Source organism: Rana temporaria, chromosome 1, assembly GCF_905171775.1.
Source record: "Rana temporaria chromosome 1, aRanTem1.1, whole genome shotgun sequence".
Lineage (NCBI taxonomy): Eukaryota > Metazoa > Chordata > Amphibia > Anura > Ranidae > Rana > Rana temporaria.
The window spans coordinates 466249628-466270999 of record NC_053489.1 but is presented as its reverse complement, the minus strand read 5'-3'; the positions used below and the strand labels follow the sequence as shown (position 1 = coordinate 466270999).

The following is a 21372-nucleotide window of genomic DNA, read 5'->3' as shown; positions in this document are numbered from 1 at the left end:
TCACCTAGACAGCAGAAAACTATTAATCTCGGGGCAAGCAGTAGCTGCATGAGTGATATGCCCAAAAGGTTGTCACAGGCAGAGGTGGGATTGAGCACAGCAGGTAATAGTGTCAGCCCATTGCATGCAGAAAATATGCAAGGTGAGTTGGATCAAAAGGATATGTTAACTACCTTGCATAGATCAATTTTGCAGTTAGCTTCTTCTTTATCTGTTTTGAAAGAAAATGCAAATCAAGATAATGTTTTGAAAGAAAATGCAAAACAAGAAAATGTGTTGAGTGTTTGGAATGTCCCTGAAACACAAAGTTCTAATCTAAATAGCACTATTGATAATACATTTCTGACAGAAAATAGGCAGACTAAAAGAAATGTACCTGAAATATGTTTAAAAGAAAGCCTGCCATGTCCGTCTTCGCCATTAGGTTTTCACTTGACAGTGGCAATGAAGGAGAAGATATGTAAGGAAGAATTTATTGATTTGCTTTCTTTGCTTCCGTCAAGCAAAGAGTTCCTCAAAAGTGATAAGGATAAAGCTGACATGGAGGATAGAAGAAGGCCGGTTGCCAGGAATTTTAATATTTGTCTCCAGGCTTTCTGTATTTATTCAAGTATAGTATGCGAGAAATACCCAGAACGTAGCATGGGACTATTTCATCACATAGACATTATATTGGAAGCATACAAAAATTTCAGCGGACTTGGTTGGTTCATTTATGATAAGCAGTTCAGACAAAAATTGTCGGTGCACAAAAATCTTCCTTGGGGTAGCAAGGATATTAGCTTATGGCTGAATCTGTTGCTTCCGCAAAGACCCCCGATAGCACGTCAGTTGCCTCCAGTAAATGGTAATATTACATCTTATAAAAAAGGTATTTGTTTCGCGTTTACCGATACACAGTGCAAGTGGGCTACCAATTGCCGATATAGGCATGAATGTGCTTTCTGCTCTGGCCCACATTCGGTGGCGAAATGCTTCAAGAAAATGGCTTCAAATCAGAATCAGAGTAAGGAGCCCTTTCTTAAAAGCTCCATCGCCAGTGAATATTCAAAACATGCTGCCTTGGCTCCGCAGGTACCCAGATCAACAGACAGCAGCCATGCTAATTAAGGGTTTCCTTGAGGGTTTTCAATTGCCAGCGTTTAACGGACAGGGTTGTACAATTGTGAAAAATATGAATTCAGTTAGTGCTTTAAAAAATATTGTACAAGAAAAAATTTATAGTGAAATTAAAGCTCAAAGAATGGCAGGACCTTTTAAAGATCCGCCATTTTTGAACTTCCCAATCTCTCCCTTGGGTATTCTACCAAAAAAAGAGCCTAATAAATACAGGGTGATTCGTCATTTATCCTTCCCAGAAGGTAAGTCACTCAATGATCAAATTCCAGAAGAAATCTGTTTGGTTGAATACGCATCTTTTGAAGATGCAATAAGATTAGTGAGAAAATTAGGTCTAAAGGCTTTATTGGCTAAAACAGATGTCAAATCGGTATTTAGATTGTTGCCTATTCACCCGAACTGCTTTAACTCTCTAGGAATTTATTTTGTTTAGAGATATTATTTTGACAAATGCTTACCAATGGGGTGTTCCCTTTCTTGTACATATTTTGAGGCATTTTCTAGCTTTGTTGAATGGGTGATAAAAAGGATTTCAGGATCTCCATACATTCTACATTATCTAGACCAGGGGTGCCCAACCTTTTGAAGAGCGAGGGCCACTTATCCAACTTGGTAACCAGTCTAGGGCCACAATGAGTGGAGCGGGCGGATGACAGGTCACGGCTACTCTATAGGCCCTCCGATCCGCCCAGATGGGTATAAACAAACATCTGTCGCTCTATAGAGGTGAATTGAGGGTCCCATTTGGTCGGGCTGATCATGTGAAAAGGGCCTAAGACTGCTTTCACACTGATGTTCTGCAGTTTACCCACACCGCGGTGCAGCGTAGTGCACCTGCGTCTATCCTGCGGGTTAGCTGAACTTTGCCGTAGACACCACCTGTTGCAAAATCCGGCACTGTAGAGGAAGCAGCGGCATATGGGGCTCTGCTCCACAGCCGCTTTCTTCCTCTACCACCAGCTTCATTCACAACACTGATGCTGTGGTATGGTGGGTCGCAACCTACGATCTGGGCTTGCCAACCCACCATTCCAGAGCAGGAGGTCGTGGACCACATCAGAGGGCTCCGCAGGCCACATGTGGCCCCCGGGCCACTGGTTGGCCACCCCTGATCTAGACAATTTCTGATTTATGGGAGCACATGAAACGGAGGAATGTATGAACAGTCTGAAATAATTTTTTGAGATCTGTGAGAATTTTGGTATTCCGTTGGTGAAAGAAAAGACAGTTTTGCCAGTCAATTGCCTAGACTTTTTAGGGATTACAATTGATACAGTCAGAATGGAATTTAGGCTACCATTGGAAAAATTAGAAGTAATTTCTGAGTTGCTCATAGTTTTGCTGCGTAAAAAAAAAGTTTTATTAAAAAAAGATGCAAAAAGTACTAGGGTTGCTGGCTTTTGCGACAAGAGTTTTTCCAGTGGGTAGAATTTTCTCCAGACGGCTTTACTTTGTGCTAGCAGGTTTAAAAAATCCTTATTCTCATATTCGCTTAACTGCTGATATGAAGGAGGACATGATAGTGTGGATAAACGTTTTGTCACATTTTAATGGTCGCACCATATTGCAGCATGATTTTGTGTCGGCTGAAGATTTCCGTTTAGCAACTGATTCTGCTGGTTCAGCGGGCTTTGCTGCGATATGGGGCACTCATTGGTGTGCGGAAGGTTGGCTGGAAGAATGGAAAACCACAGGTTTGTTAAAAAATAGTGTCCTTTTGGAGTTATTCCCTATTATTGTTGCAATAAATATGGGGAAAATATTTTTGTAACCATCGCCTGCTTGTTAGCACAGATAATAAGGGGGTGAAGTTTGCAGTAAATTGCATGGCATCAAAATCACCTCCCGTTAATAAGCTATTAAGGTATTTGGTATCACAATGCTTATTACTAAATATTTGGATAAAAGCAAAATACATTGCAGGTAAGGATAACATTGTAGCGGATGCTCTTTTTCGATTTCAGATGACGCAATTTTTCCAGCTCTTACCAGAGATAGGTATGGTATGTCCGCGCAGCCTTTGGAGCTTAGTATAATCTATGAGAATATTAAAAAGTCTTTAGCACCAAAAAACTTGGAAGAGCTACTCCTCTGCATGGTTTTCATGGATATCCTATTTTAATGCACAAGGAGTACCTTGGTCATCTTTTAATGAGGATATGGCTCTGTCTTTTCTCAACAGCTTAATGGAGAAAAAATTCTCATGGTCACACATTAATAAAATAATGTGTGGAGTTTCATTTTTTCTGAAACTAAAGGGTTTTGCTTCACTTTTTATTTTTTTCTCGGTGAGTCGGGCAATGAAAGGTTACAAAAGGGCAAACTTTTCAGTGGATACAAGACATCCAATTTCGTCCGAACTATTAGAAAAACGTTGTTTAGTCAACGATCGAGTTTGTTTCTCGGAATACGAAGCCAAGTTATTCAAAGCATCTTTTTCGGTTTGTTTTTTCGCAGGTTTGAGAATTTCAGAATTAATCCCAAATAATAAAAAGGCATTAAACGGCCTCCAATTTGATTCGGTAAAGAAGGAAAGCAATTGTGTTCGCATTTTATTGCGTCGGTCAAAAACCGATCAATTGGGCAAAGGTGTATGGATTACTCTTTACCCTTGTGGTAATCAAAAAATTTGCCCAGTTCGATTGTTGCATAATTACTTGCTTTTTCGTCCAGTTGGTCATGAATTGTTATTTGTTCATGAGAATAATAATCCATTGACGAAATTTCAATTCAGTAAGGTTTTGGAAAAATGCCTAAGGGCTCTTAATTTGGAGAAACTACGATTGTCTTGCCATTCGTTTAGAATTGGTGCTGCATCTGAGGCAGCCAGGCTTGGTTTGGATATGAATAAGATAAAAGAAATTGGAAGATGGAAATCAAATGCCTATATTTCTTATATGAGACCTAATGTTCAGTTTTAAATTTTCAGGTACTCCGAAGATTATATGGATCATCGGACACTAGTTTGTGTTTTGGGCAAATAGGAGAGCTTTGAACAGGATTTACGGAGAAAATTTGAATTTGGATCTGAATTTGTTTAAAATGTATTGGTTTGGTAGGAGAGGGATGATCTGGGAGGAGTTGATGTCGGTGTTGGGAGAATTGGTTTATAAATGTACAAAACAGATTATAGCGCACGCATGTGTGCGCTATAATCTGTTTTGTACTGTATTTGGTCTTATAGCAGCACCAGCTTAGATGTATAGCATTTTTAGGGTGTGCCCACCAAGTATCTTTTTGTATTTGGTTTATAAATGGTCTTTATCCAGATATTTTGCTCATACACTTGGGTGGTAACGATATCGGCAAATTAAAAACATTAAATTTATTATTTCAAATACGATCGGCCATAAAAGAATTGAAGGCTGCTTCTCATAGGACCGTCATTGTGTTCTCTGAAATCGTTCCTCGCTTAATGTGGTTTCAAGTTAATGGATTATCAGTTTTTGAAAAAGTCAGGAAGCGAATTAATAGAAGAATAGAAAAATTCATGTCCTTAGGATATGGAATATCGTTTAGGCATTTAGAGTTAGAAGGCGGGATTCCGGGTTTATATCGGAGAGATAGTATACATCTCTCGGATGTAGGCCTTGATATCTTGAACTCGGATTTCCAAACAGTCATTGAAAGGGCCGCAGTTTGGGGTAGGTAGGCAGGAGGCTTGGTATGGCTCCTGCCTTCTTGGGGACAATTTATGATTAAAGTTATGCTGTATACAACTTGAGCTATAATGGCTGAGTTGTAAAGTTTTATATTGGTATTTATGATAAAAAGTTATTAAGGTGAATTCTGATAATAAAAAGATTACTATGGATTTGTTGATAAAAGTTAATTGAATGGTAAACCAATAAATAAGCCGCGGCCAATACAATAAATACAATTATTTTATTAATCCAAATACATTCTAGTGTTGTTTTTTATTTCAACTGACTGTTGGGAAATTATTTAAATTAATTGGCTGCTTACTGTCCCATATAGACACTGCTGCATAAACAGTCAAGTGACACTGACTTTACTGGTCACACCACCAGGTGTTCGGTAGGCAGCAAGCTACATGTATCCCAATTGTCTGCCTCATACCTTCATGACATCCCTCCTAACTGTGCATGCATATCTTAGTGCCTCTTCAAAATCATTTTTTTGTCTTTATACCTTGAATTTCTGCCTCTTGTTTCAGAAGTCTGTGACCAATTGTTTGATGACGTGTTAAAAAAGGTGGGTGATGTGATTTTCTGGGTGTAGCTACAAAAGGGATGTGGTTTTCTGGGTGTGGTTGCAGATTCTTAGTTGGATTGAGGTTGAGGGCAAGTGCAATACCAACTGCAAGTGGTCAAAGATCTAAGGCAGGAGGTCTCCAAACGTTCTATATAAAGGGCCAATTTTACTGTCCTTCAGACTTTGGGGGGCCAGAGTGTGGCCAGTGGGAGTAGAAAATGTTACGGCATCAGTGGTAGTACACAATGGGTCATCTTTGGTTTAAGTCGGAGGAATAGTTCCCCATTGTTGGTATCAGTGGCAGGAATAGTACCTGTGACGGTATCGGTATGATATCCCCGTCAACGTTCCCTTCTTCCCATAACGAAAATCACCCCAATCTTCCACGAGGAGGGATATCCCTGGAATCGCCCAGAAAGCCACACATGAGACCAGCTTACTGCTTGAACAACACAGCCTTTAATGGTTTTTCTTCTCAGCTTTTTATACAGTCCAAGACATTGAAGCAACAATGAAATCTCCACCCAACCCAATCACACACTAAGGCTAATTACTAAAACATTCCAGACAGGTCGGCACCGACCGACAATTATCATGTCTAATCACTGCACATTCCTTACACAACAAACCACCTTCACACACTTGAGTTTCCTAAGCAGACGTTTCGTCTGCTTCCAGTTTGACACCTATTAACACCTCTGAGAATCACTAGGTTGTAGACAGGGTTATCACACAATTAAAGGCCTTTCAAAAGCTAGCCTTATTTAACATATGAACAGTCCTTACAGAGAGAGATGAATCACACATAAAACACCTGTTACCTGTAACCAACAGCATTAAGTTAGCAGGGAGAGCATTAGACTGAAGCATATAGGCAATTGCATCACAATGGCCCCCCCTTTTCTCCCTGCTCCGGCAAACCCGGTTGGACCTTCCCTGGTCCAGTAGGGTTGACGGGTTCAGAGCTTTTAGTCCGAGGTTAACTCCGTTTGGCGTGACTGACCTCCCTTGGCAACTGCTTCAGACTCAGGTATGCCACCGGGTCTTCAGATCACACGTCGGTCAGTCCCCAAGTCTTTGTGCGATCTGCAAAGTCACCAGAAGTCAGTGTGAAGATGGCGAATGGGTCTGTGCGCCGCCATCTAGGTGTCCCGCTATGGGAGGGGCAGGTTATGGCTCTGAAGTGACAATCACAGGAGATTCATAAAAAGAAAAAGTTATATTTGTTGAAGTGCTGTAGCACTGGTGCTCAGAGTCCGGGGGGGGGGGGGGAGAGAGGGGACTCAGAGCCCCATAAGGTCAGCCACCCCCTGCTCCCTCCGCAGCCGCCGGTTCTCCTCTTTGAGCTTTTCCAGCTCCATCTCCAGTTCATGGAGCCTGGGGGGGTCAGCCCGCTGTGACCTCAGGTGGTTGTTCTCCTCCTCCATGCGGCTTATGCACTCCTCCAGCTCTATGTACTCACGGATCAGATCCTGCTTGCTCATGTCCTGCAGGCTTTCAACGTGGTCCTTCATCATCAGGAACTGGGTGGTGGTGTAAGGGGCCACCGGTGGGCCCTTGGCGAACATCTCGGCCCGCATCTGGGGCGCCCGCTGCGATTCCATCTCCTCCAGTCGCTTCTTCTCCTCCCAGGTCCGCTGGTTATATGACTTCCAGGACCTCTTCTTCTTGGAGGGTAGCTGGCGGTGCCTCTTTCTGCCCAGCTCCCTCCAAGGCCCCTCCGGCTCATGGCTGTCGCCCATGACCAGCTGACAATGGTGTTCCCTGTTGTCCGTAATAACAGATTGTACCATGAGGGCTTCGTAAGGGGTGCCCAATGGTTCTTCCTGACCCAGCTCCTGGGGATCCCAAGCCGAGTCTACACAATGGGCTGCGGCTGGTGGGCGGTACCCAGGTTGAGACCAATTTGACCTGGTGTTGTCATTCATGGGGCAATTCTGCTTGAAGTGACCCAACTGTTTGCACCGGAAGCAGCGTTGTTCGTTGTCCTCCTGGCGTGGGTAGCGAGGGCTATATGTCATCGGTCTGTTAGGCGGTTGGTATCTAGCGGCTGGTGGGTGTGAGGGCGCCATTGGTTGTGGGGGTTGTACCCGTGGTGTGACCTGGTTTGTCTTGCGAGTATCCGCATATTCATCCGCCAACTTCGCGGCCTCTGGTAGAGTCATGGGCCTGCGATCTCTCACCCAATCCTTGACGTCCGTCTGGATGTGATTGTAAAATTGCTCCAGGAGCATTAGTTGCAAAATGTCCTCTGCGGTGGTGGCCTGGCTGCTGTTAGCCCAGTTAGAGGCCGACCGGGACAATTGGCATGCCCATTCCGCATAAGAGTCTTTCGTGGTTTTGCGTGAGTCCCTGAACTTCTGTCGGTGGGACTCTGGGGTTACTGCATAACGAGCCAGGAGCACTTCTTTAACCCGGGCGTAGCTATGAATATCCTGATCTGGCACGGTCCGGAAAGCATCAGAAGCTTTGCCTGACAGTTTGCCTGACAATATTGCAACCCAGTCTCCTCTAGCTATTCGGTGCAGGTTACATTGTCGCTCAAAATCCGCCAGGAAGTTATCAATCTCACAGTCCTTTTCATCAAAAGCTTTAAAAGCGCTAAACGGAATCTTCCTTGCGTCTGCTGTGCTGTACTCACTGTTCGTAGAAGGTGCGGCTGCTTGTTGGACTGCTGCCAGTTTTAACTGTAGCTCTGCGTCCCTTATTTGTTTATCCTTCTGTAGCTCTGCGTTTACTAACATGTCCATCACTTTCAGTACCACATCTGGCGTTGGGTTCGGGCCGAACCACGCTAGCTTCTCTCTCATTAGCTTGTTGGCTGGCGATTCCTCCTCCTGAATCACTGGTGTCTCCATCTCTTGTACTGCTGGCGTTGCTGCAATCCCGTCCTCCTGGTCTAGCTCCATTGATTCTGCTATGATGACCCGCTTGGTTTTGTTGCTAGCAATCCTTCCACGAACTTCCAGTAGTTCTTCCAGTGTCTGCTTGGAATCCGGGTGTGAAGGGGAATAGAAGGGAAAAATCCCACTGCTACCAACCAATTGTGACGGTATCGGTATGATATCCCCGTCAACGTTCCCTTCTTCCCATAACGAAAATCACCCCAATCTTCCACGAGGAGGGATATCCCTGGAATCGCCCAGAAAGCCACACATGAGACCAGCTTACTGCTTGAACAACACAGCCTTTAATGGTTTTTCTTCTCAGCTTTTTATACAGTCCAAGACATTGAAGCAACAATGAAATCTCCACCCAACCCAATCACACACTAAGGCCGGGTACTCACGACCAAACATGTATGGTGAAAGCGGTCCGTCGGACCGTTTCCACCATACATGTCTGCCAGAGGGCTTCTGTACGATGGTTGTACACACCATCGTACAGAAGTCCGCGCGTAAACAATACGCGGGGCGTGTCCGCGGTGTCGCCGCGTCGATGACGCGGTGTCGCCGCGACAATGACGCGGCGACGTGGGCGGCCCGCCTTTAAAATGCTTCCACGCATGCGTCGAAGTCATTCGACGCATGCGAGGGACGGCGGGCGCCTGGACATGTACGGTAGGTCTGTACTGACGACCGTACATGTCCGAGCGGGCAGAATTCCAGCGGACTGTTTTAAAACAAGTCCAGGAATATTTGTCTGCTGGGAAAAGGCCCGGCGGGCAAATGTTTGCTGGAATTCGGCCCGCTCGCGCCCACACACGACCAAACATGTCTGCTGAAACTGGCCTGCGGGCCAGTTTCAGCAGACATGTTTGCTCGTGAGTATGGGGCCTTAGGCTAATTACTAAAACATTCCAGACAGGTCGGCACCGACCGACAATTATCATGTCTAATCACTGCACATTCCTTACACAACAAACCACCTTCACACACTTGAGTTTCCTAAGCAGACGTTTCGTCTGCTTCCAGTTTGACACCTATTAACACCTCTGAGAATCACTAGGTTGTAGACAGGGTTATCACACAATTAAAGGCCTTTCAAAAGCTAGCCTTATTTAACATATGAACAGTCCTTACAGAGAGAGATGAATCACACATAAAACACCTGTTACCTGTAACCAACAGCATTAAGTTAGCAGGGAGAGCATTAGACTGAAGCATATAGGCAATTGCATCACAGTACCCCATCGTTGGTGTGAGTGGGAGAAATAGTGCCCAAGGGCCAGATAAAGGAAAGCAAAGGGCAACATCTGGCCCGCGGGCCACAGTTTGGAGACCACTGATCTAAGGGATAAAATATATCAGAAGAGGCTGCAGAAAATGAATGTGTACAGTCTTGAGGAAAGAAGGGGAAAAATCATAGGAATTACAAATTTCAAACAAAAATAGAGACCAGAGTCAGGAACTCCGCGTAGCACGCGACCCCGGCCAGGTAGGCCATAGTGGTGGGGCCCGTGATGTGCGCACACCTTAAAGGTGGGTGCTGCACCTGGAACCAGGAACCTGCGAAGAACCCCAAACAACGGCCTCCGCCACAGAAATACCCCTCCCAGCATGCCCCGCGAGGGAAAACTTCTCCAATTGACTGCTGGAAAGAAGCGGCTCCGCCTGGACCCCTCTGGCGCCACCTGCCGCCCAGAGATGAGACTGCATTTCTGGGGCACAGACTGACCCACAGGACAATCTAGATTTGGAGACAGCCAAATTTGTCAAATCAAAGAATGAGAGTAACATAACTCTCTCATTCTCCCACTAAATTTAAACATAGCACCTGTACGAAAGTACACAGGCGCTACAATAATATAATAAATAACTATAAATAATTATTACAAGTAATAATATTATTATAATAAAAATTATTCAATAATGTAATCAATTCAAAAACACTGAAATTTGCTCAGTTGCAGAATTGTCGCTGTCATTACTTTTATTTTTTGATGACGAATTTCCCCAGAAATCGCTATTGCTCAATTCTGCAAGTGATTATAATTTATTATCGCTGTTTTCTAGCCGATCTAAAACCACTTTTGACAAAAAGGGACACTTTTTGGTTGCTATGGACAATCTTCAGTTTCCAGGCAGAAAGAACAGTTTTTATTATATAAAAGTACATGCAGGACACTGGGCAGACCACTAGGAACAAAGGGGGTGGGTATTTTTTACATACGGTACTGTAATTATAAGATTACAGTATACTGTATGTAATGTGTTTATTTACTTTTTTGAATTTGGCGCCGATCTCCGCCCCTGTGCATCGTAACGTCGCAGGGAGCGGAGCTCGGCGGCACACAGGCACTGTGTGAATCAAGTGAGGACACTGTTCGATCACACAGCGAAGAGGCATCGCAGGATCCAGGGACAAAGTAAGTAATTCCCTGCCTGTGGATGCTGTGGGGCGATCACAAGTCTGGCTCGGGGTTACTGCTTTTGGTTCTGAAATTCCACCCCGAGCCAGACTTGGGAATACCGCCAGGGGGGTTAAGGCCTCAGTTTTCACAGAGGAGAGGGATAAACTGATGTTCCTCCTTCTTCTTTGTGCGCTGCCAATCCGACCAGATGGAATAGGAGAGCCTGGGAGAACAGGGGAGGGCTGTGGCTGAACGCGGCAGGGATAGCGCTGCCATTGTCCATTAGCAAAGGTGCTGAAAAGGAGATCCTGCCTATGCTAGGGAGGAGGGAAGAATAGACCCTCAGACCCTGGTAAGTGCCTTGCTGCCCAGCCACTCATCAGTGCCCCCTTCATATGGCGCCCATGGCACTTGCCATGGCTGCTATACCCTAGATACGCCACTGCCTGTAGTTACATAATAAGAGGAAGAGATGAACATTGATGATGATGGATTGGTACTTGACATGGGTTGATGAATTGAGACTTGACATTGCTTAATCTGACTTGTGCATTTGTGAATCAGTTTGACAGCATATGTATCTCCTACCTTGATTTTGGGTCTGATTTTGGATTTTTAAGTTCATAGATATGCCAAAACCAGCTCTCTGGGAAAAAACTTCGGGGTGAAACATCATCTGGAACATCTTCCACGTCATCATCCGCTGCAGAAAGACATTTAAACAAATTTAAAAAAGAGTAAAATAGCTTTAAAGCTTCATGTACACAGGGCATCTGAAAACGCTCTTATGAACACCAGAGCTGCTGACAGGAAATTGTGGCATAAAAACATGCACAATTCTGTGTATATTTCACATGGGTTTATGCGTGTTTACATGTGTATAGCGTTTACAATCGTCCATTTTCCATACACTCCCCTATGCTAATTTTTCACTCCTAAATGCCCACAACACACTGCAAAGTATTTATTTATTTTTTTGGTGCCATTTTCACACTAATGCCGCGTGCACACGGTCGAAATTTTCTGTCGGAATTTCTGACAAGAAATGTTTGAGAGCTGGTTCTCAATTTTTCCGACAACAAAAGTTCTTGTCGGAAATTCCGATCGTCTGTAGCCAATTCCGACACACAAAAATCCAACGCATGCTCGGAATCATTAAACTTAATTTTTCTTGGCTCGTCGTAGTGTTGTACCACACCGCGTTCTTGACGTTCAGAATTTCCGACAACATTTGTGTGACTGTGTGTATACAACACAAGTTTAAGCCAACATTCTGTTGGAAAAAAATCCACGGTTTTGTTGTCAGAATGTCCGATTGTGTGTACGCGGCATAAGAACTGTGCTAGCTGTCTGTCTTCACTCCATTATCAATCAGATTTATGAAGCAATCCTGTTGATTTTGTTGGAAGGGAGCGAGAAGGTAGAGACAATTGGAAAAAACAGATCCAGCAGTCACTACTGGACCTTTGTTGTCTCAACAGGATACTTTGCAAGCATGTATGGGGAGCTGCGAAAATATCTAGACAAATTTTAGAAATTTACGCAAATGTCCGTTGGCACTTTTGATGACCTTCTTGAACTGCTGCGACACAGATTCTCTCTCATGGACACCAACGTGAGGATGAGTGTGTCACCTGAAGAACATCTTCTGGTCACACTCAGGTATGTTATTATGTTAATGTCAATGTGGTGTGTGTGTGTGTATATATATATATATATATATATATAATATATCTATCTATCTATCTATCTATCTATATATATATATATATATAGATACACATTATATTACCAAAAGTATTGGCCTCCGTTCCCAGTCGATGCCTTATATGGGGAAACGCATTGGGTGGAGCACTAGCCCTTGACGTCACCACGCAAACAGTCACCACGCAAACAGTCAGCTGGCTTGAGCCGCGGCTGTTTTGAAATCTCTTTACCGTGTTCTTGGATGTAAGCGTTGCTATATTTTTACAATAAATTAACTTTGGATATACTACACCATGAAGTCTGAAAATATAGGATAACTTTCGTCTTCAAGTCTCCTCTTTAAAATTGGATATCCCGATGGAACATATGGAGTATTTTCCCCTGTAAAGAGCCACAGGAGTTTCATATTCCTTGTGCACATGCGTCTTTGATCTCTATAATTTGAGATCCTATGAATCTGGTAAGTGGCATTGATATTATTTCCTGACTTCAGAATATTGGAAAATTTACGGTGGCTCACATCTCGGTCATTACACTTATATATATATTACTTTTGAGCACATGCAATAGTTTCTTTGATCACTATTTCATATTGATTAATTCACCTACCATGTTATATGTTTATTGGCATTTCATATGAATGTTTTTCTTTGAGATATAACACCTCAAAGACACTTTTTTGGTATCACTTTTTATTTTTTCATTTATTTATAATTTTTTCATTTGTTTTCTCTTCTTTTAATTGTATAATAGTGGATACATGCTTGTGTGTGTGTATAATTTTTTTAATATACTTATTTTTAATATTTCTCTAGGTTTCTGGCAGCAAGACAACGTTTTGCATCTCTCCACCACTGTTTCTTAAAGGGGTTGTAAAGGAAAAAAAATGTTTTCATAAAAAAGCATCCTTTACCTGCAGACATTACTCTTTTCACTTCCTTATTGTTCGTTTTTGCTCAGAAGTTGCTCTATTTCTTCTCTGTTCTGTTCACTTCCTGCTTGTCTGATTGTTACTCACCACCGTGAAGGGAGGCTTTTCTGTGATGGTCAGTAACGTGCTGGACTCCTCCTGGGAACTACATCTGTGTGGCAGGACGCTCTCTACATATTAGAGACTTCAAGGAGGTGTGAATTACTGGGCGTGCCGCAATGCATACTGGGAAATGTAGTTCTTACATGAACGAGCGCCGCAAACCAGGAAGTGAATGACAAAACAGAAACTAGAACACCGGAGGTGATATAGATGAAGGAATTTAATAGGTATTTACTCGTTTTTTTTAACAGAATCATTACACTATTCTGTCTGTCTACCTTACAGACATTAATTTTAGGCAAAACATTTTTTTCCTTTACAACTCCTTTAATGTGTGTGAGCATGATGGCAGAGGTGACTTGGGAAACCTGCTTGGCATTGTGGGAGGAGTTGCGTCATATTGTGATGCCTCAGCCAACAGAAAATATGTGAAAAGAGATGGCAGATACATTTTGGGAGAAAAATCTGTTTCCCAATATAAGTATTGGAGCCCTTGACGGAAAACATGTTAGGGGGAAAATGCCATCAACTCTGGATCTAAGTATTTCAACTACAAGAAATACTTTTCTATTGTTCCATTAGGATTACCGCTGTTTCATATCTATTGATGTGGAAGCCTACAGGAGTCAAGAAGATTCCAAAATCTTCAGACAGTGTGCTATGGGGTGTCAGCTGTATGAAGGACATCTCTGGGACCTCCCCAGGGAGACCTCTTCCATGTACAACAGAGCCGAGTCTGCCACATGTCATCATAGCATTTGATGCAGCCCTACAGTGGACATGGACTTAGCCACAAAGAGAAAATATTTACCAACTGATTAAGACATGCCCATCAAATGGATTTAGACTTTGTACTGCTAAGTGGCATGTACTCCTTTCCACCATACTACTGCGTGTGGAAAATGCAATAAAAGTGATGCTGGCTTGCTTTGTGCTACACAGCACAGTTTTCAAACTGAAAGGGATAGAGGTTCCTTTGAACATGCACCCCCAAAACACTGCTCGGGATGTTCCATTTATGGATTTACACTCCAGTTTTCATGTCATGAACATTAGAAATCAATTTGTTTATTTATTCATTAGTTCAGAGGGTCAAGTGTCTTTGCAAGATGAATATGTATAGTTAAATTCCTGCTGTTAGCCGTGCCTATAATTGTTGTATGTTGTCTTTGTGCCTAAGGAAACTAAGATTATAATTTTTTCATTGTAACAAAGTTTCGCTGCCATTCTCTAATAGGTGCATTATCCTACATAGATGAAAAGAGTAGTGTATTCTTCACCTGTGTGGTAAAGCTACTATTCTCTGAGAATAGACGCATTACCCCACATGGGTGAAAAAGTATCCCTCTTTGTGCTGCAGTGCAGCTGACACAAGATGCAATTGCAAAAAAACTTGCTAAATAATGAATGAAAATCTCATACTTACATCTCTCCCATTCCAAATCTTTGCTCATTTGTTCTCGTAACTTTTCTGCATGTATACAGCACTCAAAGAATAAGTCTGCACATTCCTGTTCCTGAACATGTTTCTTTCGTGAAGTACAGTCCAGTCCCATAGGGCTCTCGTGTAATCCAGCCAAACAACATGGCCTTAGATGAGCAGGAGATTCGCTTGCTGAAAGTTGAAGAATTATTCACAGCTATATTGAGTTTATTAAATGCAATATAAATACTTGACTGCTGAGAAACATAGGCTTGTTTATGACAAACTAATAAACTGATACCTTTCCCCCAAAAAAAGACATGGAAGCTGTCTAATTTGGAAATAGAGCAAGGTCACAGTCATACTTGAGCACCCATAAAACATAAACTCACATAGTCACACTCACAAGTGGCCTGCCCTTACCATCAGACAGGCATTAGACTGACCCCAGAGTTTAAAGGGGTTGTAAACCTTCGTGTTTATTCACCTTAAAGCATCCTATGCATTAAGGTGAAAAAAACACTTTGCGCTGTCTGGCTCCCCAGCCCCCCCATTTTATTTACCTGAGCCCGTTCATCTGCTGTGCTCACCCCTGACGTCCTCTTCTCCACCTCTTCTCTTCATTGGATAGATTGATAGCATCGCAGCTATTGGCTCCTGCTGCTGTCAATCAAATCCAATGACGCGGGCGAGTCATACACTCGGTGGCTATGCACGCCGAGTGTATGACACGGGAGCACACAGGAGTGTGCCCGCAAGGTAACCCCCTTGGGAGAGAGCTTCCCAGAGGGGGTTAGCTATTGCGGGGAAGAGCCAAGAGAGCCACCATGGGAACCCAGAAGAGGACGATCCGGGCCACTCTGTGCAAAACAAATTGCACAGTGGAGGTAAGTATGACATGTTTGTTATTTTTATTTTTTTAAATACCTGAACCTTTAGTATCACTTTAACTTGAGGGCAAAGCCCATAAAGCAACATCAGTTACACAGTTACATAGTTAGGTTGAAAAAAGACACAAGTCCATCTAGTTCAACCAAAAAAAAATACAGTCCCATATACAGAATCCTTCCCCCACAGTTGATCCAGAGGAACGCGAAAAAAACCCAGCAAAGCATGTTCCAATTTGCTACAGCAGGGGAAAAAAATCCTTCCTGATCCCTGAATCAACTTTACTTATAAATGTTACTTGCTATCAGTTAGTTGGTAGGGTCAAAACCAGCAAAAAAAGCTGTTACAAAGGGTCACAAAGAGCGGGACAGTTGCACAACTCTTGTGACAGCTGAATCTCTCCAGATTAGAGGGACGTGCTCCAGCGTAGCCTTTTTCTAGCATTCAGGCTCCACCCAGTCACCTTCCTCAAGTCTTTGTATCCAATTATAATGGAGCCACTTAACCTCTCTGTATTAGGTTTACACCCACAGTGATAGCATGCTTCCAGCAGTCAAGGCTCCCTTTGAGCCCAGGTTCACACTGAGCTGTGGGAATGAAGCCGTGCAAGTTCAGCTGAACTCGCACAATTTCACTCCTGCATGTCAGTTTCGATTTTGCCCATGATTTCAGAGACATCTGTGCAGATGTCAATGTAAATTGCAGCTCAAAATTGCAAACAGTAGTACAGATCGGCATCGCACCGATTAGGAAGGTACCATTGATGGCAATTGCCGCCGATTTGACATGTCAAATCGCATGTCAAAACGCTCCAGTGTGAACCATGGCTCAAGGAGGGTTCAAGGGGCCTTCATTACTGGTGTTTAAGCATTGCTTTTTAATATATCGAATTGAAATATTAAAGTGGAACTTTAATCAGGAAAAAATGTCCTGCTAGATTACTTTAGGCTGGCCTCTTTGCAGGTATAAAACATTAAAAATAAGTGCCTATACTGTTCCAGTAATACATGATCAGCTGCTCTCTATTTTGATTTGCTGACAACCTAAAGTTTTACTGCAACAAGAAACAGAAACAATGCTGGAGGCAATTTACAGCACACACTCATAGCATAAGTATTAATATGGAAAAAGAACATTCGTTTTTAACAAGTTGTTATGGGTAAATTTCCACTTTAAGTTAAGAGAACATTAAGATAGAATGCAAATTCAAGCACACAATTGCTTCATTTTGGAACCAGGGTCAAATAGGTTAACAATTTTGTAACATGCTATAACCTCCTCTCAGACTTGAAATATGGCAATAATGCAAACTTTTGTTGTAGCCATGTATTTTCTTTTTCCTCTTTCTTATTAGTTATCTACTACAGTTCAGACATATTTCTCAGTTTGCATCATGAGTGGTTAAGAAGCCCTATGGTCCCTGGTCCAGATGAAAGGTAGAGAGATATGATAATGCATTTATAATGCCATAAGACTGCCTTCTACACAGTTATGTCCCCTGTTGTGAGCTTTGTGACTTTCAGACTTATTCCTATGTGCAGAGGGTTAAAATTATGTCAATTTATCGTTGGCCCATGGAATGCATTCCCAAGTAGAGAAACTCTTTAGCTCTCTACAGCAAGTAAAACTCTGTGGCAGTTCCTGGAAGGTATCCAGTCCCATACATTTGAACCCCACTAATACCACTGTAGCTTACTCATATTTACCGAATAGAAATGTACATCATATCTTATATCTAATATATATGATTCATTACCTTTTTTTTGTTTTGCTGCTAGCAACTCATATGAGCGACGTCTGCGATTGTGCAGTTTTGTAGTGCAGGTAAAATCTGTAAGAAAGCGAAAAAATAAGATGAAATAACTATTTAACCACCTAAGTTTCTGCATCTGTATGCCCATTTTGTACCAAAGCAATTTTTGCAGTTCTGCTATAGATGTGTGTGTGTATTAGATACTGTAATTATATATATATATATATATATATATATATATATATATATATATATATACACACACAGTTGTGCTCATAAGTTTAGATACCCTGGCAGAATTTATGATTTCTTGGCCATTTTTCAGAATATGAATGATAACACAAAAACGTTTCTTTCACTCATGGTTAGTGTTTGGCTGAAGCCATTTATTAGCAATCAACAGTGTTTACTCTTTTTAAATCATAATGGCAACAGAAACAACCAAATTACACTGATCAAAAGTTTACATACCCCATTTCTTAATACCATGTATTGCCCCCTTTACCATCAAAGACAGCTTGAAGTCTTTTGTGGTATTTGTGGATGAGGCTCTTTATCTTCTCAGATGGTAAAGCTGCCCATTCCTCTTGGCAAAAAGCCTCCAGTTTCTGTAAATTCTTGGGCTGTCTTGCATGAACTGCATGTTTGAGATCTCCCCAGAGCGCCTCAATGATATTGAGGTCAGGAGACTGAGATGGCCACTCCAGAACCTTCACTTTATTCTGCTGAAGGTCGACTTGGCCTTGTGTTTTGGATCATTGTCATGTTGGAATGTCCAAGTACGTCCCATGCGCAGCTTCCTGGCTGATGTTCCTCCAGTATTTTTTGATAACATACCAAATTTACTGTGCCTTTATAGCTCACACATCCCCAAAACATCAGCGATCCACCTCCGTACCTTTCATCATAGGCATTGTTGACTTCTCTCCAAATGCAGCGTTTATAATTGTGGCCAAAAAGCTTAATTTTGGTCTTATTACTCCAAATGACTTTGTGCCAGAAGGTTTGAGGCTGGTCTCTGTGCTGTTTGGTGTATTGTAAGTGGGATACTTTGTGTCATTTGCATAGTAATGGCTTTCTTCTGGCGACTCAACCATGCCGCCCATCTTTTTTCAAGTGCCTCCTTATTGTGCATCTTGTAACAGCCACACCAAATGTTTTCAAAGAGTGATGTATTTCACCTGAAGTTATTTGTGGGTTCTTCTTTGCATCACTAACAATTTTCCTCGTAGTTGTGGGTGAAATTTTAGTTGGTCCACCTGACCATGGTTTGGCTTCAACAGAATCCCTCATTTTCCACTTCTCGATTGGAGTTTGAACACTGCTAATTGGCATTCTCAATACCTTGGATATCTTTTTATCTCCCTTTCCTGTTTTATACAGTTCAACTACCTTTTCCCGCAGATCCTTTGACAATTCTTTTGCTTTTCCCATGACCCAGAATCCAGAAACGTCAGTGCAGCAATGGATGAAAGATGCAAGAGTCTGTCAGGAGTTCAGAAACTCATTGACCTTTTATACACACACACACACTAATTACAAGCAAACAGATCACAGGTGAGGATGTTACCTTTAATAGCTATTCAAACCCTTTTGTGTCAACTTATGAGCATGTTATCAGGCCAAAATCACCAAGGTATGTAAACTTTTAATCAGGGTCATTTGGGTAGTTTCTGTTGTCATTATGATTTAAAAAGAGTAAACACAGTTGAATGATAATAAATGGCTTCAGCCAAACACTAACCATGGGTGAATGAAATGTTTTTGCAATATCATTCATATTCTCTGAAAAGTGGCACTTCAGCTTCTGCATATATTTGCTAATGTTGTGCAAATAAAACCTTTGTTTTATTAAGTTCACCTATACAGGGTGAACTACAGTGTGCACCCATGCAAGGGTCATGTTTATCAACACAGGTGTTTCAGGTGCATCCCTCTGCAGGCAGTCCCACTAATGTCAACTGGGACACAGCACCACATGGACACAGCCAATGCTTCCAATTTGACATAAAAGAATGCATCATCATCAACGTGCCATACCATGAGGGAGGCATGTGATTGGCCTTAAGTTTATTCCGCAGCAGAACAATAACGCTAAACATTCAGCCAATTTCATTAAGAACTATTTTCAACATAAAGAAGATCAAAGAGTCCTGTAAGTGAAGATTTGGCCCCCACATCATCAAGTCTGTCTGAAATTACATGAAGAGAAAGAAGGATTTGAGGCAGCCTACATCAACAGAAGATCTGAGGTCAGTTCTCCAAGATGTTTCAATCAACCTATGTGCTGAGTCCCTTCAAAAATTGTGTGCACAAGCACTGCGTGTACCTGGAAGAGTTTATGCTGGTTTGAAACCAAGGGCAGTTAACAAATATTGATTTGATTTAGATTTTTTTTTTCTGCTTGCTCACTTTGCATTTTGTAAATTTGTGAAAAATAAACAATTAAAATATATATTTTTTAAAGTATTCTTACTTTACAGCATTTCTTAACAACTGTCTAAGGCCCCATACACACGAGAGGATTTATCCGCGAATACGGTCCAGCGGACCGTTTCCGCGGATAAATACTCTCGAGGATTTCAGCGGATTTCTCTGCGATGGTGAGTACACTCCATCGCAGAGAAATCCGCTGAAATCCTCGAGAGTATTTATCCGCGGAAACGGTCCGCTGGACCGTATTCGCGGATAAATAAATCCATTGAAATCCGCGCCGAAATCCTCTGGCGATGACGTGTCGCGCCATCGCCGCGATTATGACGCGGCGACGTGCGCGACGCTGTCATATAAGGAATTCCACGCATGCGTCGATTCATTACGACGCATGCGGAGGATCCCTTCGGACGGATGGATCCGGTGAGTCTATACAGACCAGCGGATCCATCCGTTGGGATGGATTCCAGCAGATAGATTTGTTTAGCATGTCAGCGAATATTCGATCTGCTGGAATCCATCCCAGGGGAGATATATCCGCGGAAACAGATCCGCTTGGAGTGTACACACCATAGGATCTATCCGCTGAAACCCATTCGCTGGGATTTTTCAGCGGATGGATTCTATTGTGTGTATGGGGCCTAATACTTTTACACAGTACTGTAGGTAGCCCAATGCATGTATAATTAGAAATTAAACATTGAAACATGTTCTAAAAACAATGAATACAGATTGGTATTATTGTATATGATTTACATGAATCTGACCTCTTTTAATTCTATATAACTTGTCATTGAAGTCATTAAAACAATATTACATTTGTTATTGACCTTTTCTAGATGGCGTTCCCAGTTCCATTGTGGTTCCAAAATCCAGTCCAGCATCTTGAAACACACCCAATGCATTTTCTCCACTACCAGCTGAGCATCCAAGATCATCTTCCTGCACTTCATCCCATATCTATATCAATCAGATATGCGTGTTTATAAAAATGTATCATTCACTGGACTACCTAGGTTATCAAGAAAACACTGCTTCAGTACTAAAGTCAACTTAAATGATCATTAAGGCCAATTCCATGAAAAATTCTAAACCTACCCTTTTAGTGGGCCCTCCACTCCCCTACATTGTAAGGGTTAAATGCTTGTTATGTCTAGGGAGTAGAAAGAGAAGCAATGTTCTTTTTCCCCTGAAGCTACAGTCTGTAAGTGGTCCCTCAATATCATCACGTACATTGCAGGGCTAATACCCCTGCATTGTACTTAGAGGAATCAAGTGATCGATTGCAGCCACGAGCAGCTGAGAGAGGAGGCTGCCTCGTCAGAGTTGCACCGCTGGATTGGGCCTGCTGGAGACCGGAATACGGTATTTCTCCATATTCTGGCACCTCTAGATATAACAAGTAATCAACCCTTGCAGTGCGTGGGGCCGACTGCAAGAGTTTTTTTTTTGCAAGAGATTTTATTTGTTGTGCCTATACTGTGCCTTTAAAGCCCAACTGCCTGGAG

At 42.4% G+C, this 21372-nt stretch overlaps 1 protein-coding gene across 2 annotated transcripts in view; it reads right to left on the bottom strand.

The window, feature by feature from the left end:
- LOC120917126 (complement C3-like) overlaps positions 1-21372 on the bottom strand; it is a 284580-nt gene that overhangs the window by 102855 nt on the left and 160353 nt on the right. For both annotated transcript variants that reach the window (XM_040328185.1, XM_040328194.1), the window contains exons 15-18: positions 20695-20824; positions 17435-17509; positions 14794-14982; positions 11216-11330 (exon numbers count right to left, since the gene is read on the bottom strand). In XM_040328185.1, coding sequence (XP_040184119.1) covers positions 11216-11330; positions 14794-14982; positions 17435-17509; positions 20695-20824 — 509 coding nt within the window. The remainder of the gene's footprint in view (positions 1-11215; positions 11331-14793; positions 14983-17434; positions 17510-20694; positions 20825-21372) is intronic.